The following is a 25,018-nucleotide window of genomic DNA, read 5'->3' on the forward strand; positions in this document are numbered from 1 at the left end:
CCGCCCTGGATGTCATGCTGTGCGGCCCCACTGAGGGGCCTCACTTGATCACTTGCCGTCGCCGGGGTAATAAAACTCCTCCCAGCGTACGTCGTACGGCTGGGCCCTGTCGGCGAACCGGACATCGGTGGCGAGACGAATACGGTCCTCGGGGTCTTCGTTGTTGGCGCTGCAGTGTATCATACACGAGTGGTGAAACACAACATCGCCCGCGCGATAGTCGCCCACAAGCCAGCGGCGGTTAGTAGCCAGCGAGAATGCCCGACAGTCCTTGGTGAGACCACCGCCGTAGAGCATGTTCTGGTTGAAGGCACTGAGCTGCTCCTCTGGCGGCAAGTCCTTGTTCATCTCCTTGAACTTGTTCTCGAGCTCGAGACCGAGCGGCACGCTGTCCTCGAGATACATGAGCCCACCGGAAACGGGCGACACATCGCCCATCGGGATCCAGGCAGTGACCGCGCCCGGTTCCATCCCTCGAAGGTACCTGACGTCAGCCGATAAGCAGATGACGCACCCACATTTGGTCGTAGTGTACACGGGTGGCTGCTTTGTACGTGCGCGGGATGTTTGTCCTGAGCAGCTGGCGCTTGAAGCGGAACGGCTCCTGCCAGTCGCTCATCAACCTGCCCACAAACCCAAGCAAGGCGGGATCGTCACTAAAGTCGACGATGAATGGTTCGTAACCGGCAGATACACTCAGGTCCAGCAGTTTGTTGTCATTCTGGTTGCGGTTGAACTGCGTTGCACTGGGCCCGGGAAACTGGGCAGGATCCAGCTGAGTGTTGTACAGGCCCTCTCGCGGTGCCGTCTCGGGCTGGAGGACCCCAGATGGGGACACATACTCGAAGAACTTTGCCCGCGTGTCGAACACCTTGTCTCGATCAAGGACACCACGTACGTGAACGACCCCGTCACGCGAATAAGCGGCACGGATGTGTTCTATCGGTGCATCGGCTGGGATTGCTTGCAGCCACGTCAAGTGGTCGTTTGGGAGCTCTTTCGTCAGCTAAAGCGCAGACGATGAGATTCACCTTGCCTCCCTCGTTGCCTTCGAGGGCAAGCAGGTCAATGTCCCAGGTTCCAAGCTTGCGCGGACCGTCATCTCGTAGTTGACTAGGAACATTTGCTGGTTCTGGGTATCGTGTGACCTCTGCTGCTGCAACCATGGTGTGAAGGAGTAGACATCAAAAGTGCCGTGTACAATGGTCAATGTTAGTGCAAAGTGCTCTGCAGACGGATGCCCACCCCGCGTCAACAACGACGTCATGTGGCCAGGTACGTTTTGTCCACGTCCGTGCGCGTCGTTCTATCAGAGCAATCGTGTTTTCTGTGTGCATATCGTCCAACGGCAGAGCCAGTGTGACAAACCGGGCGCCGAGACAGGTGGGTGATCTACAGTCGTTTCGCGGAAAGCGGAGTTCGGTGTGTCGTGCATCTGAGTCTGTCACATGGTTCGTGGTGTGTTCTTGATTCAACTAGGGCGCGTCGGTACACGATGATAGACAACGTCCCTCTGTCTCTTCCACCCAACTGAACCACGATGGCCACCTCCACCGCTCCGCTGCGTCCCATCGCGCGCGACGAGGTCGCAAAAGTGAGCTTGCACAGCTGAAGGTGTGTCGACTGACGTCATAGCACAACAAACCAGGCGACATCTGGGTCGTTGTAGACTCGATTGTCTACGACCTCAGCAAGTTTGCAGCAATGCACCCAGGCGGCGAAGCTGTGCTGCTAGACGAGGACATTGCAGGCAAGGACACGACCACTGTCTTCTTTGGCCTCCACCGACACGAGGTGCTCCTGCGTCCCCAGTACGCACGGCTCCGCATCGGCCAGATCCAAGGCGAGAAGCAGCGTATCCGTACCCCGCAGCCGGGCGACCTCTCGCGTGTTCCTTACGGAGAGCCCACCTGGCTCAATCCGGCTTTCAAGACCCCATACTACAACGACTCGCACCGTCGTCTGCAGGCCGAGTTCCGAAAGTTTGTGGACGAGGTCATCCTTCCAGACGCGCTGGTCAAGGAGGACAACGGCAAAGCCCCGTCAAAGGAAGTGGAGCAGGCCATGGCCGACAAGCTCGTCAACCATATGCGCCTGGGACCCGGAAAGCATCTTCACGGTCTGGTCCTGATGGGTGGGGTAAAGGGCGAAGAGTTTGACTTTTTCCACGAGATGATTGTGACGCAAGAACTGGCTCGGATGCCGACTCGCGGCTACTCGTCTGGCCTCGGCACAGGAGTCTTCCTGGGCCTATCACCCGTCATGAACTTTGCCAAGGAGCCGCTGCGCTCTCGTGTCATCGACGAGGTGTTGACCGGCAAGAAGGTCATGTGCCTCGCCATCACCGAGGCGTTTGCTGGCTCAGACGTCGCAGGCATGAAGTGCCGCGCTACTCGCAGCGCAGATGGTAAATACTGGACAATCAATGGCACCAAGAAGTGGATCACGGCCGGACGGTACGCCGATTACATTCTGCTGGCGTGCAAGACGTACAACGGCGACGGGCCAGACGGCCAGGTGACGACCTTCCTCGTAGAACGCAGCGAGGGCCTCGAGACCAAACCTATCCCTACTACATACTCGGCGGCGGCTGGAACCGCGTACGTCACGTTTGACAATGTCAAGGTTCCCGCAGAGAACCAGATTGGCCCCGAGGGGCGTGGTCTCTACATCATCTTCTCCAACTTTAACCACGAGCGCTGGTACATGTGCTGTGCAGTATCAAGGGGAGCCCGACAGATTGTCCAAGAGTGTCTGCTGTGGGCTGCGCAGCGCGACGTCTTTGGCAAGCCACTCCTCGCACAGCCCGTCATCCGCCAAAAGTGAGTCGACGGTCTGTGGTCATTTGCTGACACCAAGGCTTGCTGGCATGATTGCCAAGACCGAGGCTATGCAGTCCTGGGTCGAGAACGTTACATACCAAATGTGCAACATGGACTATGCCTTGCAGGCAAAGCACCTCGCCGGCCCTATCAGCTTCCTCAAGATGCAAATCACACACTGGACGGGCGAGATTACAGACGAGGCTGTTCAGATCTTTGGTGGTCGCGGCCTGACCAAGACCGGTATGGGCAAGTACATCGAGCACTATCAGCGCACCCGCAAGTTTGACGCTGTGCTCGGCGGCGCGGAGGAGGTCCTCGGCGACCTGGGTGTTCGCCAGGCGTGAGTAGTGTAAAGCCATCGCTGATGAAGCTGACAAATCGCAGGATGAAGTTTATGCCCGACGACCAGCGTCTGTAGTAAAGTTTTCTCAAGCGTATTTGTACAGTGGCCCCAAGATGCAAGAAGTTGTCCGTATTTGATTGTGACCACTGAACCCCAGATGACCGTCTCGAGATCAGAGCCAAGTCGTGGGGGCCCGGAATCCGGCATCCCGGGGCCGTGTCGGCGACGTCCGGCGGTTCCCCGGGAGATAGCCGAACAAGCCGGGCCCCTCCATTTCCAGTAACCTCGACGCGCACCGTCGCGACAACAGGAACACAACTTGGGACTGTCAGATCCACCACAGTCTACACAATGAGCAGCTCTACAGCTGAAGCGCACGCAACTCCAACAGAATCCAACCCGCGGGCACCAGCGACACCCCGCGCTGCTCTGGCCACTCTCACGCGTCCTCACCCAACCGTCTGGGTCATCACTGTGACCGTCGGCGAGGACAACCGTATGACTGGCGACGCGATGGACGAGGTGTCCTGCCACCTCGACACGGCCGAGTCCGAATGGCGCGAAGCGGGAGGAGGAAAGACGGGCAGCAAGATCGGCGGCGCGCTGGTGCTTACCAGCGGTAACGCCAAGTTCTTCTGCAACGGACTGGGCCTGCCAGAACAAAACGTCGAGGGGTTCATGCTCAGTGAGTCACTCAGTCTGCGGACAGCACTGACGTGGTAGACCAGTGGGAGCCCCTCAAGTATCGACTGCTCACGTATCCGCTATTGACAATCGCTGCCATCAACGGGCACGGTAAGTCTTCCTCTCAGTCAGCGCCAACTGACAACCAAAAGCCTTTGGCGGGGGCTGCCTTGTCGCCATGACCTGCGACCTGCGACTCATGACGTCAGGAAAGGGCATGCTGTCTATCAACGAGGTCCTCATTGGGGTCATCCTTTCGCGCAACGACATGGAACTGCTAAAGGCAAAAATCACCCCACCCCACGGTCGCCCCTGGCCCATGCGCGATGTTGTGCTAGGAAAGCGGTTCACCCAGGCCGAGGCACTGGACATTGGCCTCATTGACGAGATTGTGGATGACGGCGGGGACCGCGCGCGACTCGTTGCGCGGGCAGTGGAGCGAGGGGCTGTGGAGGGGCAGGTGGTTTCCGGAGGCGCATATGGCCTGTTGAAGGTGCGTAAAGCCATCGCGCGGTGCTAACACCGTCAGGAGGGAATCTTCCAACATCTCCAAGAAAAGGGCCAGTTCCCGCGACCCCGCAACAACCCAGGCCTCATGGAGGCCAGGTGGAGGACGCGCATGAAGTATGCCAAGTTGTAGACAAGTTAGAACTGATAGTACCGTGTAGATGATTGGGGGTAAATGCTCGGGAATTGACGTACATCACAAACTAGGCAACCTGTTCTGAGCCTTCAAAGCAACTTGTGCTAAACCAACATGTTCTAATCCTTCAAACCAACATGTTCTAAACCTTCGAGTCAGACTCCAGCCCTGGGGAGGAAGGGCCACGGCTGTCACCGGCGTACTCGACGCTAGAGGTCGACTCGGTGCTTGCGGTGGTCGCCTCTTCCTCAACAGCCCGGCGGCGGGTACGCAGCTGATCGATGAACCGGACCACGGCGAGGGCGACACCGACAGACAGTACGGCAATGTTGATACTGAACCCGCGGCGGTAGCGAGGCTTGTCGTCTGCGCGGAAGATCTGCGCACCGTAGATACCGGCCGTGTTGGCGCCCATGATGACCCTGTTGGTGTGAGCGGGGACACTGGCGCTGGCAGGCAGCAAACTCACATTGCCATGGCGAGTGCGCGCTCCTCCGAGTCACGCGCGGTGAGCGACATCCACGCAATGTTGAGAGGGTGCGAGAACGTGCCAAACGTCTGCGTCCACACGACGCCAAAGTAGCGCAGGCCACGGTTATTGATCTCTGTAAAGATGCGGTTGAAGACGTAGCCCAGCAGATGGCACGAGAGGCCCGTGATGACCGTCTCACCGCGTCGATTGCTAAGAGTCAGCGTCTTCCACGCCGTGAGCCAGGCTTACAAGTGATCCGATACGTAGCTGAACGCATATGACACGGGGACCTGGATCCAGAATCCCACCGAAGCCAGTGCGTTACTGGTGAGCGGAGCAAAACCAAACGAGTTGACAATGGAAGGCGAGTACGTGTCAAACGCACGCTGCGGGCCATTGTTGCACAGTGTGATGAAGAGGTGGATCCAAAGGCGCCAGTAGCCAAACTTGCTGGGTCAGCACGACGTGACGTGACGTGTGTACCACTCACTGCTCGCTTAAACGCATCCAGTCCAATATGCTTCTTCTTCTTGCCCTTCATGGGGTCGTCGAGCACCACGCGGGTGCGAAGAATGTGAATCTCGCGTTCCGTGAACCACACCTTGCGCGGCAAAAACGTCGACGAGGGGTTGTTGAACGAGTCGGGCAGGAACAGGCCAAACACCACGCCCGCGGCAACGGTAAACGAACCCATGAGGGCGAACAGCCAGAACCATCCTGGCTGCCCGCCGACACCGCGCATGTGCAAGATGCCGTACGCGAGGAGCTTGGAGCTCGCCTGTCCGATCTGGTTGCCAAAGTAAAAGAACATGACGCGCTTGGCCGTCTCGGCGCGCGTGTACCACGTCGAGAGGGTCCAGAGACCGCCGGGGATGAATCCCGACTCGGTGAGACCCAGGAGGAAGCGTGTGGCGATAAAGGGCGCGTAGCCACGCTGGAACGCTTGGAACGTGGACACGATGCCAAAGAGGAACAGTTGCAGGGTGAGCCACTTTCCAGGTCCGACGCGATAGAGGATCATGTTGGACGGGCTTGGGCACGTTAGCTCTCATGTTGTTGCCACGGTTTCTTTCCCTCACACTTCAAACAGAACGATACCCAGCGACAGCATCTGCTGCCCCACGTTGAACTGGTTCTGGCTGATGCCAACGTCTTTGAGAAAGTTGTCCGTGAGCGCGTTGGCAATGTTTCCACGGTCCAGTTCTGGCAGTTAGCAAGGAGGTTTGACTTGGGAAATGGCTCTTACGGAGACAGAAGAAGCCGAGGGTGAGAATTGGCATGATGATGAAATCCAGCCTGCGGACAGACGTCAGCGATTCGTTTTTCGCCACAAAAAGACGCATGGTCAACCCACTTGCGCTTGGCACGAGCCTCTTCCTCTGGCGTCCAGTCACGCTTCAGAGTGAGCGTCACCTCGTCCTGGGGGACGGGTGGAAACTCGTCAAACGTCTGCTGGGGGTACTTTTCGCTAGCCATGGGTGCGAGTGGTGGGGGCAACCAACTGCGGCGCGAGGTTCTTCATCAATATGTACTCGTTTTTTTCTTTTCCTTCCTTCCAGCGAGACAATCTCAAAGAGCAAGGCAATGGCGACAGTCATGGTTCTGATGGCGACAGCGCTGACCGCTATGCTTGCGCCTCCAAAGTCTTGGACAGCGCTATCGCAAGCGAGTAGTCGAAATGTGGTGCGGCTGGGTCCAGATCCGCGAGCGAGATTCGATGCCAAGATTTGCGCCAAGGTAGTCCATTTGTCTGGGCACCTTCAAGCGAACTGTTCCGTTGCGGTTGGCTGTTCTTTTGCGGTTGGCATGTCGTGCTCGAAGACACTGTTATTTCATGTTCTAGACTTGGCATAGCTCGTCGTGCCCGGAGCTCGTCGTATCCGGGACTGAAAGCTGCACGGATCTCGCGCTCTTGCGCAATGCAACATCGTGAGTTGCAAAAAGACTCTCGAGCAAGGACCCGCCCGGCGGTCAAAGTCACCAGTACGGGAGCGTGTGTGCGGCCCACAGGGGACCGTAGATCGTTTATATCCACCAAGAGAGCCATAGACCGCCTAAATACTGGGCAGACTGCACTTCCCGGTCGCAGAGGACGACCAACATCTCCATGGGACGCTCGTCCAGTCGCCAGCAAAATGATGGCGCAAAAAGACAAAAAGACATTCTCCGCCAGGGAGTTGAACCCTGCTCTACCGCGATGCTTCCGAAGAAAACTCTCCAATGAGAGGCGGTTATACTAACCGATATACTAGCGAAGATAATACATTTTAATAAAAATCACTCTCCGCCAAGTTCGTAAACGCTAAATAATTACGTAATGTTGTTTTTATCTTTGCCCTGTTTTCTACCAGAGAGACCTGGCATCCAACCCTGCTCCCCTCGTCCAGTGCTTCCAGTGCAAGACGAATGCGAATAATGTGCATGTAGTGTACAATGAAATGTTGGTGGTGGAAAAAATGAAGTGTGGTGGTTGTGTTGCTGCTGCCGGTCTTTATGCTACTACGCCCTGTTCGACGCGTGTTCTCTCCCTCCTCTCTCTCTCCCCTCCCCTCTCTACCCGCGGCTCGACACCCTGTCGGTCCTCGACTTGCCAAACTTGAACGAACGCCCACGCTTGGTGTTTGGCGGTCGCGGCAGGCAGGGCATGGGCCCGTCCCTGTCGCGGCTCTCGCGGTCGGTCGAGTACGGCGTCGTGTCGCCGGGGGTCACGATGGTGGTGGTCGTTCCCGAGCCCGACGACGAGCGGCTGCTGGTGACCGCCGCGCCCGCATGCGCGGGGGGGAGCGGCAACCCACCCCCAGCGTATGCTGCAAAGCGCGATGTCACCTGAACCTCCGGGTCGTCCAGGATCGAGTCGGCCGGGTTGAGGCTGTGTACTGGTCAGCAAAAAAAAAAGGGTTACTCCACTCTTGCACAGCTTGTCACTACTCACTAGTGGTCAAGCAACATGTGGCCTGTACGGTTGCGCGCAAACACGCGACCTGGGTACCGTCCATACACTGCCTTGACGGTGTCGTCGACGCCGGGAGCATAGGCGCCGCCACGGCAGTGGTCGAGGACGCCGTGGCGCGCGACATAGTCGAACATGTTGGCAAAGTGCTCGACGCGCGCGAGGGCGTACGCGTGGAGCGAAAAGTGGTTGGCTGCCGAGCCAAACGTGTACACCTCGACCTTTGCGAGGAGATGAGCTGGCAGGTCGGCAACGAGCTGGTCGATCCACGCCGACGTGAGGATTGCTCCCTGACTGTGTGCGATAACCACGACGCGCTCCATGGCCGGGTTGTTTACCGCCTCGTGGATGTACTTGTATCCCTCGCGGAGATCCTTGGTGGCGAGGCCGAGGTCGCGCTGCATAACAGACTGGACGAGGTCAAACCACAGACCAAGTGAGTGGTTCACGATTGCTGTAATGGGGCGGCGAACGAGGCCGTGAAGCTCGTTGATGTCGTCCTGAGCTCCCGAACCAGTGGTTGCAACGCCGTTGACAAAGAACCACGCCTCGCGGTCCGCTGTTGGGGCGTCTGTGACGTCGGGCCGGTCAGACACCCTTGTCGGCGGACCCTGGCACCGCTCTGCCACAAAAGCAAACAAGCAGACAGCCGCGACTGTGGGCACGCACGCGAGCAGGGAGACGGTACCGAGGATGGTAATGACGCCGCTCACGGCGAGCATTGTGGCCTGGCCAAGGACGGCGGATGACGACCCCTTGACGTCCGTGCGGCGGCCGCCGACAAACATGCGTGGGACAAGCTCGAGGTGTGTGACAAAGAAGACGAGGCTGGATCCAGCCAGCACCCACGGGCTGGTACGGTACTCGAGCGGAGCGCGGCGCTCGCTTTCTTGCAACCTCGCGAGGTGCGAATCGGGGAGGTCTCGAGTCTTGGCGAGTGGCTCTTTTCCATCCTTTGGCACCGCCGGCTCTTCCTCGCTCATGACGTCAAACACGTAGACGCGGCCGGGGGCCGGCGCCTTTTTCTCAGCATTGGCGCGACGCTCCATTTCTTCCGAGGGGAACAGACGCTCCATAATGCTCTTGCTTGGACGCATGGCTGTGGTGGCCTTTACTCCTGGCACTGTGGCAGGGGTGGTGGTAGCAGCCACGACCTCGGCGACCGGGGGCGGAACACTGGCTGGTGACACAGGCACCCGTGTGGCATCCGGGGCTTGACGGCTGGGTTCCAAGCTAGTGGTTGTCGGCAATTGAGTCCTGGATCCGGCATCCATTGACGGACGTGGCGAGACAGCGGGCGAAGGGACTGGCAGAGGGGTAGTGTACTGGAGTGGAGACGCGACCACTGGCGAGAGGGAGATGACTGGTGCTGGTGCTGATTGTGGGATGGAGGGCAAGGTGGAGGATCGTCGCAACGGTGCCACGCCTGGCGCACGCAAGATCGGGGCCAGAGGGGCAGGCGGGGTAGGTGACGGTGGGGCGCCAATGGTGACTGTTGGTGCTGCCACTGGAGTCGATGAGCGCGGACTGACAGAGGCGACAGCTGGAGGCAGTTCGAGATCGAGGCTGGCGATGCACGCCAGACCGGCACTCTCGGAGCGGGGCAGACCCGAGATGACGCCGCGTTGTGGGGGGAGGGGTAGCGGGCTCCAACGCGGCGAGAGACTTGTCCATGACACTGGACGTTGTTTCTTGTCTTTAACATTGATGGCTGGCACCGCCGGCAAGTGGTCGCTGACGACGTCGTTGTTTGAGGTAGGATCGGTTCCGGAAACGGTACCGGCTCGCTTCCTCCGGTGCTGGCGGTGTGGCGAGCTCTTTTTGCGCTCTGGCTGCTCGCTCATGCGCCGGCGGCGACGAATCGAGCCCCTAGAAGACGGTGTTGGCGAGTGGGGCAGGAACGCTGCACTGGACTGGGCAGACGCGCCGCTGGCACTCAAGGGTGATGCGGGGCTGGCGAGGTCAAAGTCGCCAAACTCTCCTGGGCGGTGGTGGTGGTGGTGGTGGTGGTGGTCAAAGTCTTCAGAGTCATACTCGTGACCGTGACCGTGTCCGCCGTGCTTTTTGCGACCCAGAGCTGTCGCGCTCACGATAGAACGGCGGAACTCTTTGAACTTGGACGGCATTGCTCTACTGTTTGGATGCAAACGCGGTGACAAGAAGGATGGGCGGTCGCGACGGGACGCGCGACAGACTGCGAGACGACGCGACACGAAACGCGAGTGGCGGAGGTTGGGAGGCCAGCTCGTTTAAAGGCGGGGGAGGGTATGCTGTTGAGAGACGGAGGGGACTATGCTTAGAGGATCATGGTGTAGTGTCCAACGACAGATGCTCTGGAGACGCGCAACGAGTAGTTGTGGTTGTAGTGGGTGGTCGTTGGCCTGGGAGGATGTCCTGGCTTGGCGTCTCGGAAGAGGGTGCCTGCGGGGCGAGGGCGGAGGAGGAGGGGGGGAATGCAAGTTTGTTGTTGTTGGTTGCTCTGAAAGTACCCGGCGACGAGCGGGTGGGGTGGGGGACGGAGACGGTGAGATGGGTGGATCGATAAGAGGGAGGGATAGTGCTAGGTAGAGATGCAAGAGAGGGTGTGTGCTGTGTGTGGATGTGATGCGATGGGATGGAATGGGAGTGGGTGGGGGGGGGGGGGGGGGGTTGGGCTGTGAGACGATCGTGCGAGACGGCGGCGGCGGGCACTCGTTCGATGATGGCTGTGGGCGGGGCGGCGGGGGTTGATGGGATCGGTGGATGGGACGATTGAGCCAAGTGGCCGTGGGTTGACAGCGGTATGGCCCAGAGAGGTACAGAGAGATGAGTTGGTTGATTGATAGAGATGTATAGTGTGTGGGTGTGTGTTTGAATGAACATGTCCTGCCATATGCATGCGCGCGCGAACACACGCAACACCAACGCATACACGCACCAAACATGCCCCTCGGCGTGCACGCTCTGACGGCTACAAAAGGGGACCCTGCCTCTCAAATGAAAATGCGCGCATCTCAATGACTCTCTGCGTGTGCGCTGTGGTCGCTGCTCTGCCCGTCGGCCGTCGGCCAGGTAAACCCCTGCGCTTACGCAAAGGCCATGAGACTATACTCGTCTCTCTGCCTCTTGTCTTGGGTGGCCGCATGCCGGCTGCGGCCTGCGGGCGGGCGCCATGTCTCTCTCTCTCTCGCGTCAGCGGCTCATTGATCATCAGGACATTCGCGGGGGGTTTACAGGCCGAGCGTGCGCTCTCGATGAGAGACAAAGGTGTGCACACCCAACCCACTCTCCGGGCGCCGCTCTGCGCTGGCGTCCCCAGGGGCCACAGGGTGTACACCAGGGTATCTCGACGGCCGCCTCATGCATATGCTCAGCGCTCCCGTACCTCTGGCACAGCGAGACACAGATCACAGGTCACAGATTACATGTCAGGCGCAGCACAGCGCAGACACGACCAGGTTTAGCACCCAGCACAAGCAGCAAAGGACAACCCCCGGAACGATATCTGGCTCAGGGGAGAGGGAGACAGGACTGGTCATTCACAGAGGCGAGCGAGCAGTCTACGAAAAAATCTCTACGTAAGACGATCCCGATGCCGGCCATACCCCCGGCCGCCGAAGAACCAGAGGCCCCTTTGGTCACCTGGCTGACAGCATGCAACGGTGACTACAGCGGCAGTGACCAGTCGCGCGACCCTCCGGCTGGTCCCGGGCTTCGGTGTTGCTGCGGTGCGTGGCAGACACGCGCGGGCGTTTGCATGTAACCCGATGGTGGGCCGGAATGCCGAGGCCGTTCGGATCGAGCAACTCGGCAAGCTCGAAAGCTCCCATCCCCCCACGTCCCTTGCTGTCAACAAGCAACACGGTGTATGGACAGCAAGTGAGTAGGGCCATCTACAGCAACATGTCGAACGGTATTCTCCTTGGACCCAAAGTACGAAGGAGCGGGAGAGGGGGGGGGGGGGGTGGGTCAGAAACACGTGCCGCAGACGCGTCTCCCTCTCCCGACCTGTTCGCCCCGTTGAAACTGGACAACTGGGCCTGGAACACCGGCACCATGAATGGCAAGATGCGGTGCCATTTGCGCCGTCGTTGCTGATACGTACGTGTACTGTACTGTACGTAGAGAACGGAAAGCAGAGGATATATTTAGGTGGCCAGCTGCAACGCTCCAGAGATGGCGGTATAACAGTCAGTACTGTATACCGCGGAGAGAACGTGACCACGCCTCAATCTCAATCTCGATCAGGACAGTTTTGCAAAAAACAAAAGAAGAAGCAAAACACAAAGAACGTAAAGCCGAACCTGTGGAATTTGGTATTTTGGGACTTTTTGGTATTTGGGAACAGCCTCAACCCAACGAACGGGCCAGCTTGTGACCTGTGAGATCGTGTGACCGGCTCGTGGCGTTGGAACATGGGTGTATGTACTGATGTCCCGACGCCGCTTCATGGATCTGGGAATGAGACGACGGGTTGTGTCGCATGTATGAGGCTATGCTCCGCATGTCATAATTACTTGCGGAACGATCGTCATGGGCGATCAATGTCATCCACACACAGCTCTGCCTCGAGATCGACCGAGAACTGGTCCTAGACTGTGCATACGTAGAGGTATGTGTACGTGCGTCTCATGTCTTCAACAGGAGCACAGGGCGTGGTCATCGAGCCATGGCAGGGATGGTCGCACAGTTGGTTCCCGGTCGTACGTGTGCACCTTTCACAATGTCACTGTCAAACATTTGAACACATGAACACACACCGCCGCGTCACCGAACGTCACTGACCCACACGGCTCGTCCATGCACACACACACCAGTGGCCGCGTCGCATGCAGCGCGTCTCCCTCCCCCCTCCTCCCTCCTCGCACACCCTTTTGCGCTTCCAACTAACTACAATGCAGTTTCATCATCGATAACAAAACAAAAGCGAGCGACACGATCACGATCTCTTTTCCGTCCTTTCGTCCTTTCCTCACTCATTTCTCCTCACACAGGCAGGGGTAGTAGTAGTTGGTAGCGTGATAACAACGGGGGGGGGGGGCATGAAAATATGGCTGTTCCAGGGATTGGAGGAACACTCTGATGGGGGGGGGGACACTCTGGTGGGGGAGTCTAGCAGCAGCTGGCTCGTTGCCTCATAGTACAGCAACCTACAGCGCTTTAAGCGTACCGCGTGCACGGTTTACTGTGAGGCCGCGGGAACCGGCACTGGCTCGAGCTGGACCAACGGCTCGGTTGGTGGTGGTGGGGGTGGTGGTGGGGGTGGCAGAGCCATCGGCGGAGGTGGCGCGGGAGTGCTGGTGGCACTTGTGCTTCCGCTGCCCATCTCGCCTCCCATCACCATTGACCCGTCCTTGGCACGTTTGGCCTTGGCCTTGCGACCGGGGCGGCCTTCATCGGGCACACCAGGCTGGACTGTCCACCAACCGCCTTTGCCACCAGAGTCGTCGGGCGAACCATCGGCCTTGTTGACGCGCACAAACATCTTTCTGTAAAAACGTGTCAGCAATGGCCAAAAGGGGGGTAACCAAAGTGGGTGTTATACTCACTTGAGACTGAGGTTGTGACGGATAGAGTTTTGCCACCCAGCGGTCTTCTTCTCGTCCAGAGTCTTGAAGAATGGGAACCGGTGGGCAATGCTCGAGTAAATCTGAGCCAGCTGCAGTTTTCGGTCAGGCGCATTCTCAATGGCGAAGCGGATCATTTCATGGTAAGGGTAAGGCGGCTTGCAGTCGACACCGGGGTACTGGCCCTGCGACGACGTTGGCAGTTCGTTGACCTTGCGACCGGCAGCCTTGGGGATACCGTTTGAGGGTCCAGCGAGCGAGACCGACTCGGAGATGGCCGAGAGCTGCGACGCCGTGGACGAGGCGACGCCACGACGGCCCCACGACGACGGAGCGCCCATGGCAACGAGCTGGTGTGACGCGCCAGACTCTTCCGATGCCAGCGGGGAGATGGGTTCGTCACCCTCGTCGGCAGACAGGACGCCACTCTTGTCCTCGCGCACGGCGAGGAGAGACAGGCCGGCAATTTGCGGCGATGCCGTACCGCGTACGGACCGCGACCTGCGCTGGTCGAGCGACGAGTGAGGTAAGGGACGGCCAAAGGCAAAGTCGTGAGCGTTGGACCCGGCAATGGTTCTCCTGCGCTTGTGGCCACGCTGCTCGTGCTTGTTGAGCACCGAGTTGAGTGGGCTGCCCTCGACAGCCTCAGCAGCGTCGAGCAGGTCCTGGAGAGCGTCCGGAGTGGAAGCCCGTCGGCGACCACGCTCGGGCGACTGGGACGCCGGGCGCTTGCGCTTGTCCCAGGGGCGGTCGGACGAGTTGCAAATGGTTGTGAGGGCATAGGCGGCGGGTTTGGCGTCAGTGTCAAGTTTGCGCTCCTTGACGATAGGTGTGCGCGTGGCAATCTCGGCAAACTCGTCGAGCACACTGCGTGCGGGAGTGTCGGGCATCTGGCGCTGGGCACTGGAGACGGGGCTCATGAGAGGCGACTGTGTCGGGCTGCGGCTCGTGCCAGCTCCGTTGGTGGCGCCACCGTTGACAACAACGGTCGTGTCGACGCGGGGCTGGCGACCGCGCGAGACAGTGGCGCTGGCGCTGGCGCGTGCCGACTTGCCTGGGGTAGCGTTCGGGTCGTCTTCGTCTGTAACGTCGCGACCGTGCCAGGTAAGGCCGCGCATGATGGGTGGCTCCTTGCCATCCTTGGACTCTTCCCACTCCGAGTGGGGGAAGGCCGCAAGGACAGCACGGTGCAGTTCAGACAGATAAGGGACACGGTGGAAACGTTCTTGTAAAAGACGCTGGATATGGGCGAGCGACATGGAAGACGTCATGACAGAGTGGGGTGGCGGTTGGTGGTGGAAGTTTGTGCGGAGCCTTTCGAAACATGTCAGACAAAAACACAGTAGAGGACCTAAGGTGGCTTTAGGCTGACTCACCAGGACATTAGATCTACCGGTGCGCCGCTGCGCAGGACCATCTTGACCTCGCCTTCAAACGCGGGCTGGAGCGGGCTGCTGCTCCTCAGCTCGTCCTTGCGAGGCATATCGTCGTCGTCGTCAAACAGCTTGCGCTCGATGCGGGTGCGCTCAGACGGAGCGCACTCGGAGCGCTGGTACTCTCCCGGGCGGTAAGGAGAGTGCGGTGTGTACACCCCAGGCTGGTAGCGGCTCGCAATGGCCGGCGGCAGATGGTTGTTTTCAAAAGAGGGAGGCAAGCGTGGCTCGCCGCCACGCTGCTCTGGGGGCGAGTTCTTTGATGGCGAGAGGGATTGAGGTGTCGGAAGGACACGAGTGGGTTTGCGGGGCGAGGACTGTTTATGCGGAGGCGGAGTGAATTGGAATGGAGGCGAGCGAAATGCGGGCGGCGGCGGCGGCGGCGTGAAAGCAAAGGGGAGGGTGTGTGTGGAATGGGTGCGAGCACGAAAACAGGTCACAACAGACCCGTTTGTACACAAACAGTGAGGGGAGAGGATGTACAACAGTGTGCAAGTGTGGTATGGGAGGGGGGAGGACGCAGAAGCGAGAAGGGGAGTGAGTTTGGCGGGAGAGGGTGGGTTTCTGGGTCAGCAGAGTAATGTATGGGTGGGTTGCTCAGCACGCACCTGGCCTCGTCCAACTGTTGCTGCTGCGACCTCTGTACCGGGCGTACGAGGGTCTGCCGCCGACTGCAAAGGTGGTGTCAGTGGATGCGGTCGCTGCACTGTGGTGGTGGATGTGCTGTGCGGGGCGGGATGGTGGATGGAGCTGGATGGTTGCCGCGGGCTGGGCAGAGAATGGGCCCAGTTGTCCCCATTGGGCAGCGAAAACAACAATCCACGGCCGCGGGGGACAGAGAAAGACGTTTGCCCCGCAGCGACCAAAAGTCGTCCAGCAAGCCTGCTCTGCCATCCAGCAGGAGCCTTGCATAGGGCTCCGTGGATGCACAACAAGCAAGGATGCATGCAGCGAAAGGGAAGGGGAGAGAGGGGGGTGGGTGGACTCACGCGGCAAGTTCGAAGGTCGACCATACTACTAGCTGGCGACTGGCGCCAAGCTACCTGTGGCTGCCAGTATTGTTGAGCCGGCGTGGTGGGCGAAGGTAGGGCGGGGGACGGCCCAGTGGGTGGGTTGGGTGCAGAGGTGGAGTAGAGACAAGGAAGCAGAGAGGGGAGGGGCAGGACGGCGGGTGTTGGTGTTTTCTCGCCGCGAGAAAGGCAGAGGGGGAGATGGGTGGATATTTGTTTTTGCGCGGGGTGAGGGGTGTGTGGATGTGGGCGATGGGCGATGGATGGATGCTTGCTTTGGGGGAGGATGGAGAGGTGCAGATGGATGGAGAGCGGAACGGAAGAGCTGGGTGTTCTGTCTTTGCCAGAATGGGGGGGCTGTGGATGGAAGCTATATCACAAGTCAACAACCACCCAGGGGGGGGAGTGCCCGCCAGCAGCAAAGGGGAGGCGACATCTCTCTCGCTCATTTACACGTCAGAAAGGCCCTTCCATCAAAACAATTCTCACCCACCCAAAAATCCCGCCCGTCCGCCGACACCCTGTCTCTCAATGCATATGCATGTATCTGCTCACACCAACCTGCAGCGTCCATCCCATTGCTCCAGCACGTATGCCTGATGCGTTGAATGCATGTGCCAAAAAGAATACCTATCATACAAAGTGCTCCTCTGGCCTCCACCACCAGGGGGTTGCCCCCAGGGGCGGGAGCCAGCAGAGCAACAACAAACGATGACCACGCCACACACGGCGTTGAAAACAAATTACTGCCGTCGCCGGTGTCAAATGACACGGCTTTGTCTCAACTACATGCACGTTATGACGGAGCCTCGTAGTCTTGCGAAAAGTCGATACCCTGTTGGTTTGTTATTGTCAGCCATGCATGCATTGCACACGGTTGGACCACTTACGTGCGCCTTCATGTGCGAGTTGGTAATCTTGAGCGCACGGCGGCCGCGCTTCTTCTTCTTCTCGGGCTCCTTGTCCTCTTTCTTTGCCGATGGCGCCACACTGCTCGCCTTGAGGTCGTCTGTAGAGAGGAACCTGGGTTCAGCTTGCGCACAATGCCATGGGGACGCTGCACTCACGCTCCGCTAACAGCTTGGCAACGTCGTCCGTCTCGGCGATGCGCACGTCGGCCCAACCAAACACAAACTCTACCCCCGTTAGGCCCCCTCCCCTTTCATTGTTACCCACCATCGTCCACTCGCGCACTCGCGCGGCTGCGCTCCTTGAGGTCGTCCCAGAAGATGGTACGGAACCTCTCAGGACCGCCGGCATTCAAGCGCTCGCCCCAGGCGTTCTCCCTGCCGAGCTCTGGCAAAGGTGCGTCCTTGAGCTTTCCCGTCAACGAACGGAGGATGAGCACCTGGCCCTCCTTTTCGAGCTCCTCGAGGAAACCCGTCAGCTCGGGTCCGGGCATGAGCTCCCTGATCTCCTTGTATGGGAGGCCATGGGTCTTCTCCCAGGTCGTGTTGGTACGGATGTGCGAGCGCAGGTCGGACTGCGTGCGGAGGACAATCTCGGGCTGGAAAGAGTCAGTATGTCCACACGTACTTGAAACCCACCTCGTACGTAAAGACCTGGTTGGTCTCGTTAAACTTGACGCGGTCCTGCTTCTTGAGACGGTCAAGGACATCGTTTGCATCGATGCCTGGGTTCTTGTCCTCGACGTGGAAGAAGGCGTCTTGCCACGGCATCGTGATGCGTTCCTGCAGGTCAGCTCCGCGAGAACGTGGCCACCCACCTTGAGGTACTCTCGCAGCTCCAACACGACGGTACGCGGGTCATTGAAGTTGTAATGCGACGAGGAGGGCGTGCCGGCGATGCCTAAAGGTTGGTGTCAGAGGGAAAGTGGGGTGCAGAATTCAGTGAGTAGGTGAGGAGGAGGCTGCCGGGATGCTAGGCCTCGCCTTCTCCCAGCTGATGCCACTCACCCCTTGGACGCTTCGAGTCGGGCTCAAGCTTGACGCCCGCGCTCGCACCGCGAGAGCTTTGGCCAGGAGCTGGAGATGCTGAGCCGTATGGCGACTTGCGCTTGAAAGCGGACATGGTTGTTGGTTGGAGAGACGAGAGCGAGTGAGATGTAATGATGAGTGAGATGGCCAGGTAGTGACGGAGGGCGGGAGACGGAAGCAAAATCGGCCCGGTGGAGGTGGTCCACCTGGGTTACAGACGACCGGATTGTGCCATGCTCGAGAGGGGGATGCAGTGCAGCGATGCGCTGAGGAGGGTCCAGTCGTGTAGTTTAGTGCTTGGGGACACTTTCGAGTTGCCTTGGTGCCCAGAAAAAGGCCAGACGGAAGGATTACAAATGCCATCTGTGTCCAGAACGAAACTCGCCACCAGGGGAAAACATCAAAACAAGCTACCGAGCTACCGAGCTCCATTTCCCGCGTCCCGGCTAACATCCACCAAACCCCCTCAGAGACTGTTGTCCGAATACATGATCTGACCCGTTGAGGTGATGCGCAGAATGTAGAACGCACCCGCTAATGTCAGCCTGGTCCTCGTCCTGAACTCACCGTTGTCGCGACCGACGGTGCAAGTCTCGATGCCGCTCCACAGCCTCGTGGGGTCGCCAAAAGTCGCGAGGAAGATGAGAGCACGGTACGCGCTGGGGCCAATCTCCGAAATCTCCTTTGCGGTCATGGTGGTAGGGTTTGCGACGTCGCGCCAGTGGCCGTTGCGGAGGTGGGCAATGAACAAGGCCCAGAGCTCGGTGCCACGCACGTCGGCTGCGAGGCGAAGGAGAACGGTGATACCCATGCGCGGAGGACGAGCGCCGAGAGCGCCGACAAGGCGGTTGGCATTGGCGTACACATACCCCGTGAGTACTGTAAAGAGGTACCCCTTTCCGCCCCAGAGGTGAATCAGGCGGTAGACGGCCGCGCACTGCACGACGTCGAGCTGCAGCGTGGTGCAGTCAGAAACGAGAAAGAGGAGGAAGGCGTGGACGTCGTGGGCTGGCTCCTTGACTTTGTAGCACTCTGTACGGAGCTTCTTCTTGCCGAGGAAGGCGAATTTGGCGCTAGGCGTTAGTGTTGCTGAGGGGAGAGTCTCCTAGCTCACCACGAGGAGCCCAAGGTCCAGCTCTGGATCCTAAAACCGACCATGTGGTCGCCGTCGGGAGCGACGATCACAAGGTCTCCGACAGTGTCAAAGTGAGGGTGCAGGAGCATCTGGGTGGGGGTATAGAGCTTGGAGGAGAGTGTCTTGAGATTCCGTGGATGGGGGGTGGCCGGGGTGGGGACGGTTTGCACTGGGGTCGCGGAGGAGTGTGATGGAAGCGGCGAGCGGTGGTGTGGGGGTTGGAAGCCGGGCCTCGAGGGCGGCGCGCGGAGCTGGGTAGAGTGGGGTGAGCAGGAGGAGTAGGGTACCGAGAAGGAGGACAGTCTGAGGGAGAGGGGATAAATGTGAGACTGAGAGAAGAAGGAAAGATGGGTGGAGGATGGAGGAAGACAACAGGTGAGTGGACTTTTTTGACTCCTTGATCGCGCTTCCCCCGTTGTAGTTCCGTTGCACTACTATGCATAACACCTCTTATCCGTCTCCTCGCGACTGCCTCAGACGAGTGTGTGCACAATGTCCAGCTTCTGGCCATTCTTACCGACCACATTGACTTGCTTGGCTGCATTGTCAGTGCATACCAGTGGAATGGCTCACCATTAGGGTAATGAAGAGTGAGCTGGTCGAGCGTCGTCCCGACAGTCCCCTTGACGCGAGAGAGCAGGATAAGGAGTGACCACAGGCGAAACTCGAGGTGCTCAATGTCGTCCTCCTCGAGCGTCCACGGGTCATGCAAGACTCGCCAACCGGCGCTCATGTTCTCGGCACTCTTGTCCAGAATCTCCTTCCACAGAGCCTCGGCGCGGAGACGGTGAGCCAGACGGACAATCGCGATCACTTCCTTGTCATTGGGCTCGGCGCCAACCTCGGCCACCAGCTCAGCCGCACAGCCCTCGACGTGCCACCGGAGCAAGGAGCGCAGCGCCGGTGGGGCGTCGTACAGGCTCACAAAGGCGAGGATGGCAGTGTAGTCGCGGAGAGTTGGGGAAATGGTGGGTCCCGCGTGGTCGCTCGACCCGAGGTGGAGGAACCTCAGAACCGCGTGCATGTCAGTGACAGCATCGCGAGAGACGATTGTGCGCGTGTCGGCGAACCGAGCACTGTTCAGCTCCTGGACGAACACGCCACTGCAGAGGTCAACGCAGTCGGGGCCGACGGACTCACCTCGACGCGCGAAGCACACTCGAGCGCACGCGGAACCCGACAACGTTCTCGTCCTCGCGACACAAGATGATGACGTCGCCATCGACAGCAAACTCTGGGTGGAGCTCCAGGTTCGGGTGGGACTTGAGATAGGGGTGAGTCAGGTCGTAGGGTGATGGACGGCGATGGAGAGGGTGGTGGGGTTTGGCGCCGTTGCTGGAACCCTGTGTCTCGAGCGAGTTGCGCGAGGTCGGTGACATGGCCGTGAAAAAGCTTGCGCGCGAGGTGGCGCGGGACATGGCAGACGTGGAGTAAGTTATAAGTGAGTGAGGATGGAAGAGGAAGATGGAAGACGCGTTGTGAGCCGAGCTGCGTGGACAATGGGAAGAGGATGGTGCAGCACACATTGTCGTGGGATCGTGGGTGACGGTCAGTGCGGTGGCATAGGCCGCGTCTGGAATAGGGAACACCGCAGTCACAGAAGCAAACGCCACGCCCGGTCCTCTTCGGTTCCACGATAAGGTACATATACATGCACAAGGTACCCAGACCAGGACGAGGTAACTACGAACCACACGAACACATCGCCGTCGCTCCACCACTGGAACGTCCCGCGGCAGCAACGGACACGTCTCCTTCTGAACAAACATTAGCACCCCTTCTTCAGCGCTCCACACGTACCGTCAGAGTAAAGGACACACAACTCGTGGAGGTCCGAGTACAGTCCCGAACGGCTCGAAACACTGGCGAGGATGGAGATGAGAGAGAAGACCGAGTTTCCGAGCGCAGCGGCGTCTTCGTCGTTCATCTTCCAGGGGTTGAGGATATCGTGCCACCACTTTTTGACTTGGAGGCGGTCACAGACTTCCGCCCAGAGGAATGAGCTGTGGAGGTCGTGGGCGAGCACGAGGAGAGTGTAAACGTGGTCCTTGTGGGCGTGGGGTCCCACAGTGTCGACGATGGAAGCGGCACGGAGCTCCACGTGAAAGTCGAGGACAGCGCGGGCATACCAACCGTTGTACTTGAGCGCGAGGCGGTGGGCGCCGGCACATTGAACCACAGTTGGGTTGAACGGGGGTGGCACACCAGAAGAGGAGGACGAGCTGCCGAGGCGAAGGAGACGGAGGAAGGCGTGCAGGTCGTGCAGGTTGTCGTCAACTGAAAGGATACGAGGAGTGGTCACGCGTGCCGACGAGAGGAGGTTGGCGAGGATGGGGCTGGGATATTGTTGGCCACCTCGTTTGTTGCTCACGCCCAGGCCCCCCAACAGCGGGATAAGGTGGACTCTTGTCACTTACCTGGCCATACGAAGCAGGCTTCCCTGGACACGGAATCCGACGCGCTGGTCATCTTGAGTGCACACGATCACAACGTCCCCCTCGCCGTTGAACTCTGGGTGGAGGGAAATCGGCGAAGCTGCCACGGGGAGTGGCGTGAAAACGACGACTTGAGGGGGTTGGTTGAGTGTGAGAGTTGGGGCTGGGCTCCACGAACGACTGCTGGAGCCTGGGTCCGAGGGGTCGTCGACGTCGTCGTCGGGAAGAGGGAGGTCATCCACAGGCAATACGCGAGCATCGCACCTACTGTCAAGCACAAACTTGCGCACCGTGGTGACGACGGCCTCGCGTGAGGGGCCACCAAGGAGAGCCTCCAGCGTGTCGTTGGTCAAGTTTGGGTATGCGAGGCGGAGCTTGATGTGGGCGGTCGACAGTGCGTCTTGCCATGGAATGCTCTCGTCGCAAAGCAGAGTCTTCAACTGGACGCGAAGCGCCGCGACACGGTAGGGGACCATTGGGAGGACTCCGGGGTGTGGGCTTGTTGGAGTGGAGTTGGGTGCGGAGAGCAGGAGGGAAGAAGAGAAGAAGAGAAGAAGAGAAGGATACCACTAGGGTGACTGGGTGACTGTGTTGGGTTGGCTGGATTGTTGACTGTACGGTTGACTGGATTGTTTGTTTGGGTGAGGGAGACCCGTGCCACAGACACAGAGACACACACCCCATGCCCACCGCCATACAATTTTGCCACCACAACCTTCCCCTTGTCCCTTCTCTACACTTCCCATCCATTCCACCACTATGAACATTGAAGAGGTAAAGGAGTGTATAGCAGAATGGAACCTCATGCAACAGCCTGGCCATGGCACGGTGAGCGTGGACAACCGGATGCGAATGATGCTGACCGTCAGCGCCCACCAATACGGACCGCAAGCTCTGCAAGGGCGTACGTCGCCTCCATCGCATACCCCAACGCGAACGCTTCTCACCGCGCGCCCAGCGCACTCGTTCCCCCTTCACCTTGGATTGCCGAGCATGCAGCCTATCTCCGCCGCAACAACAAGGACGAGGACAAGAACGCCACCAGTCCCACCTCCCTGCCAGCTGTGGACCTCGTCACACCTGTTTCTCGCGACGGCAGCCCCACTTCCTGTACCAGCGCCAAAACGGCGCACCCACACACGCCAACAGGTGGCGGCGGCCAGCCAAAGTGTCATTACGGGTCGTCTCGCTGCCGTGCCGACACCGAAACCGATACCTACCCCGCGGCGCCAACGGACGAGGACGAGCTCGCGGCGCTCCGCGTTGAAAACTACAAGCTCTCCCTTGACGTTGACAACGCCAACCGCTTGAACTCGGCACTGACGCTCACAAACCGCACGCTTCTCGAGGATCTCGCAAGGCTCGATAACGAATTGACCGTGTCCAAGCTACACCGAGAACTACTGGAGGAGCGTCTTGAGCGCATGGAATCCCGGCTGCGAGCCCAGATGGTGGACATTGAGGAGCTGAGGCGGGGAAGGGACTGGTACAGGAGACTCTTCCTTATGGCCATTCATGGAGACGGCCAGTAGGCACCTACGTAGGCTGTGTGGTAAGAGCGAGGGGCCAGAGGAGAACGACGGGATCAAGAAGGACCTCCAGGACAAGGTAGCGTGGGCAAACCGATTCAGTAATTCATAAGAAGAAGCAGGCAGAGAAATGATGTACACAGTGTGCCATACATGCGCTCATAATAGGTAGAACACGGTGTCTGGCTCCTTGGCACAATACACGCCAGGTGTACCATCTGAGTGTCAGCGATACGTACCCACCCACAGACCTCTCTGCACTCACCAGCCGAATATCTCACTCGGATGTTCCCCAACCTCTCCCCGGTTCCCTTTCTCAGCACCTCGAGGGCCAAAAGCACGTCAAACAGATCCACCCCCCACCGGTCTCGTTCGGTCTCACCCATAACCCACGGGTCAGTTGCCCAGGACGGTGCATGGGCAAGTGCCGCTTCCCACAGCCTCGCTGATCTAGCAGCGTGAGCCAGTTGGAGGATTGTTACTGCAGTCTGCCGGCTCGTGGCGGACGCGGGCGTGTTCAAGTTGGCAGCGAGCTCGAAGGCCCGGCTATCAATGGCATGCACCAACATGGCCCGGATGTGTGGCTTGACGGCGTACTTGTCGTACATTGCTAAAAGGGTGAGGTAGTCGGGCACACTCAGTAGGCGGTGGGTGTCGTGTGTGGAAATCAAGGCGCCGTGAATGAGGGAGCCGAGAAGCAGAGAAATGGCGAGACTGGTGTCTGCCACAGCGACGATGGGACCAGCGGTAGTGGCTGCATCCCGAGTGACGACGGCCTGGGCAAACGTTCCACTGCTGGAGTTAGCGTGCGCCAAAGGAGTACCGTTTACGTACCTGAGCCGAGACAACGCAGTAGAGCGCACCAAAAACCCGGTTTTGACCTGTCCCTCTGTGCACAGAATCACCGCGTCGCCATCCCGGTCATAGCCGGTGTGGAGGCGGTAGCCCAGCTGAGTCGTGTTGACTTTGAGGGACACTTGAGGTGTTGAGGCATGCATCTGGGGTGTACCATGCCCAACTAACGTTCTGCGTGAGAGAGAATCCTTCTCGCTGCCAGGCTGATAGCGGGGTGGAAGGGCCGGACGAGTGAGTGTGGCGGAGGGAGGGGGATGCTGTAATTTCTTGTCAAGGGTCTTTGAGCGCAGGTGGTGAGGCTTGATGGGCTTTTTCGGGCGACATGTCTGCTGACAGTTTGTAGCTTCGGCGCTGTCGTCTGGATTCTGGATGACAAGTGGTGACAACGGCACGGAGGGCTGTGGCAGTGACGGGGTCGGGGTCGTGTTCGTAGGAGACGCGGGTGGCTTTCGTACTACAGGTCGGAGCGGAGGCTGAGGAACGTACACCCAAGGCGAAAACTCTTCACTGACCCGTACTTCCAACACCTCGGTCATCCAGTAGTCGGGCGGAGCGTTACAGGCTTCAGGTGAGAGGGGAGGAGGGGTGCGCCTCGGAGTCACAGTGAGGACCGGCCGCTGTGATCGGGTGCCAGACCAAGCTGATGGGGCGGTGGTTCTCCCGACTAGTGCAGACGTGGATGCAGAGCGCACATGTGAGGGACGTGAGGGGTGCTGGTTGGTAGGGAGGTGAGGCATCGTGGCCGACCTCTGAGGGATGGAGAACCTGCCGTCACGATGGGTAGGCGGCGGAACGGGTGGCAACTCGGTCCCCACGGGAATGCAGGTATCACCGGGAGGGTTTGGCAGTGGCTTGAACGTGTCGAGGGTGGGCGTAAAGGGCTGGGCCCGGGAGAACTGGTGGTGAGTCATTGTGTAGCGTGGGTGCGTGTCGTGCGGGTGTTGTGGCCATGCAGAATGAGCTGTTGAAGGATGAGCAATGGAGTGTTGGTGAGATCAGCGCTCTGGGGAGGGAGGGGTTCGTAGGGAGTGACACGGGTGAGACGATTGACGTGGAGCTGATGGGGGTCTGGTGAGAATGATGGGCTGATGAGAATGAGCACGACGACGGTGGAAAACCGGTGGCGGAAATTCAAAACAATCATGTAAAAATCCGAACTGCCACCCGCCACGGGCACCTTGGGGGTACGTACCCGGCGCCCGGTGGCCTCTCCTCCTCTCG

At 59.3% G+C, this 25,018-nt stretch overlaps 12 protein-coding genes and 1 non-coding gene across 13 annotated transcripts; 3 read left to right on the forward strand and 10 right to left on the reverse strand.

The window, feature by feature from the left end:
• Nucleotides 1-48: 48 nt before the first annotated feature.
• EHS24_005303 (uncharacterized protein) lies at nt 49-1,166 on the reverse strand (the record flags this gene model as incomplete). Its single annotated transcript, XM_028620832.1, has 3 exons — nt 49-484; nt 519-994; nt 1,032-1,166. The coding sequence occupies 3 exons, from the start codon at nt 1,164-1,166 to the stop codon at nt 49-51; spliced, it is 1,047 nt and encodes a 348-aa protein (XP_028471874.1).
• Nucleotides 1,167-1,540: 374 nt separating this feature from the next.
• Nucleotides 1,541-3,243, forward strand: EHS24_005304 (uncharacterized protein; the record flags this gene model as incomplete). The annotated part of the gene is made up of 4 exons (XM_028620833.1): nt 1,541-1,594; nt 1,636-2,822; nt 2,860-3,165; nt 3,210-3,243. 4 exons carry the CDS (start codon nt 1,541-1,543, stop codon nt 3,241-3,243), a joined length of 1,581 nt encoding a protein of 526 aa, XP_028471875.1.
• A 276-nt stretch (nt 3,244-3,519) lies between these two features.
• EHS24_005305 (uncharacterized protein) lies at nt 3,520-4,492 on the forward strand (the record flags this gene model as incomplete). The annotated part of the gene is made up of 4 exons (XM_028620834.1): nt 3,520-3,853; nt 3,892-3,963; nt 4,005-4,345; nt 4,382-4,492. The coding sequence occupies 4 exons, from the start codon at nt 3,520-3,522 to the stop codon at nt 4,490-4,492; spliced, it is 858 nt and encodes a 285-aa protein (XP_028471876.1).
• A 145-nt stretch (nt 4,493-4,637) lies between these two features.
• Nucleotides 4,638-6,443, reverse strand: EHS24_005306 (uncharacterized protein; the record flags this gene model as incomplete). Its single annotated transcript, XM_028620835.1, has 7 exons — nt 4,638-4,917; nt 4,965-5,177; nt 5,217-5,413; nt 5,458-5,998; nt 6,047-6,170; nt 6,214-6,263; nt 6,322-6,443. 7 exons carry the CDS (start codon nt 6,441-6,443, stop codon nt 4,638-4,640), a joined length of 1,527 nt encoding a protein of 508 aa, XP_028471877.1.
• A 686-nt stretch (nt 6,444-7,129) lies between these two features.
• Nucleotides 7,130-7,225, reverse strand: EHS24_005307. Its single transcript has one exon. It is a non-coding gene; the product is annotated as a tRNA-Glu (tRNA).
• Nucleotides 7,226-7,520: 295 nt separating this feature from the next.
• On the reverse strand, nt 7,521-10,043 carry EHS24_005308 (uncharacterized protein; the record flags this gene model as incomplete). Its single annotated transcript, XM_028620836.1, has 2 exons — nt 7,521-7,836; nt 7,900-10,043. 2 exons carry the CDS (start codon nt 10,041-10,043, stop codon nt 7,521-7,523), a joined length of 2,460 nt encoding a protein of 819 aa, XP_028471878.1.
• Nucleotides 10,044-13,078: 3,035 nt separating this feature from the next.
• CNFKH1 (forkhead box protein) lies at nt 13,079-15,909 on the reverse strand (the record flags this gene model as incomplete). The annotated part of the gene is made up of 5 exons (XM_028620837.1): nt 13,079-13,385; nt 13,446-14,777; nt 14,840-15,213; nt 15,505-15,567; nt 15,886-15,909. 5 exons carry the CDS (start codon nt 15,907-15,909, stop codon nt 13,079-13,081), a joined length of 2,100 nt encoding a protein of 699 aa, XP_028471879.1.
• A 793-nt stretch (nt 15,910-16,702) lies between these two features.
• On the reverse strand, nt 16,703-17,937 carry EHS24_005310 (uncharacterized protein; the record flags this gene model as incomplete). The annotated part of the gene is made up of 7 exons (XM_028620838.1): nt 16,703-16,741; nt 16,797-16,915; nt 16,974-17,042; nt 17,083-17,413; nt 17,454-17,597; nt 17,633-17,715; nt 17,823-17,937. 7 exons carry the CDS (start codon nt 17,935-17,937, stop codon nt 16,703-16,705), a joined length of 900 nt encoding a protein of 299 aa, XP_028471880.1.
• Nucleotides 17,938-18,309: 372 nt separating this feature from the next.
• EHS24_005311 (uncharacterized protein) lies at nt 18,310-19,067 on the reverse strand (the record flags this gene model as incomplete). The annotated part of the gene is made up of 3 exons (XM_028620839.1): nt 18,310-18,377; nt 18,411-18,916; nt 18,958-19,067. 3 exons carry the CDS (start codon nt 19,065-19,067, stop codon nt 18,310-18,312), a joined length of 684 nt encoding a protein of 227 aa, XP_028471881.1.
• Nucleotides 19,068-19,451: 384 nt separating this feature from the next.
• Nucleotides 19,452-20,396, reverse strand: EHS24_005312 (uncharacterized protein; the record flags this gene model as incomplete). The annotated part of the gene is made up of 3 exons (XM_028620840.1): nt 19,452-19,516; nt 19,552-20,081; nt 20,119-20,396. The coding sequence occupies 3 exons, from the start codon at nt 20,394-20,396 to the stop codon at nt 19,452-19,454; spliced, it is 873 nt and encodes a 290-aa protein (XP_028471882.1).
• A 265-nt stretch (nt 20,397-20,661) lies between these two features.
• EHS24_005313 (uncharacterized protein) lies at nt 20,662-21,889 on the reverse strand (the record flags this gene model as incomplete). The annotated part of the gene is made up of 3 exons (XM_028620841.1): nt 20,662-20,735; nt 20,779-21,314; nt 21,396-21,889. 3 exons carry the CDS (start codon nt 21,887-21,889, stop codon nt 20,662-20,664), a joined length of 1,104 nt encoding a protein of 367 aa, XP_028471883.1.
• A 283-nt stretch (nt 21,890-22,172) lies between these two features.
• Nucleotides 22,173-22,945, forward strand: EHS24_005314 (uncharacterized protein; the record flags this gene model as incomplete). The annotated part of the gene is made up of 2 exons (XM_028620842.1): nt 22,173-22,241; nt 22,283-22,945. 2 exons carry the CDS (start codon nt 22,173-22,175, stop codon nt 22,943-22,945), a joined length of 732 nt encoding a protein of 243 aa, XP_028471884.1.
• Nucleotides 22,946-23,101: 156 nt separating this feature from the next.
• EHS24_005315 (uncharacterized protein) lies at nt 23,102-24,708 on the reverse strand (the record flags this gene model as incomplete). The annotated part of the gene is made up of 2 exons (XM_028620843.1): nt 23,102-23,160; nt 23,208-24,708. 2 exons carry the CDS (start codon nt 24,706-24,708, stop codon nt 23,102-23,104), a joined length of 1,560 nt encoding a protein of 519 aa, XP_028471885.1.
• Between the last annotated feature and the right edge of the window lie 310 nt (nt 24,709-25,018).

Source organism: Apiotrichum porosum (genome assembly GCF_003942205.1).
Source record: "Apiotrichum porosum strain DSM 27194 chromosome Unknown scaffold_21, whole genome shotgun sequence".
Taxonomy (NCBI): Eukaryota; Fungi; Basidiomycota; class Tremellomycetes; order Trichosporonales; family Trichosporonaceae; genus Apiotrichum; species Apiotrichum porosum.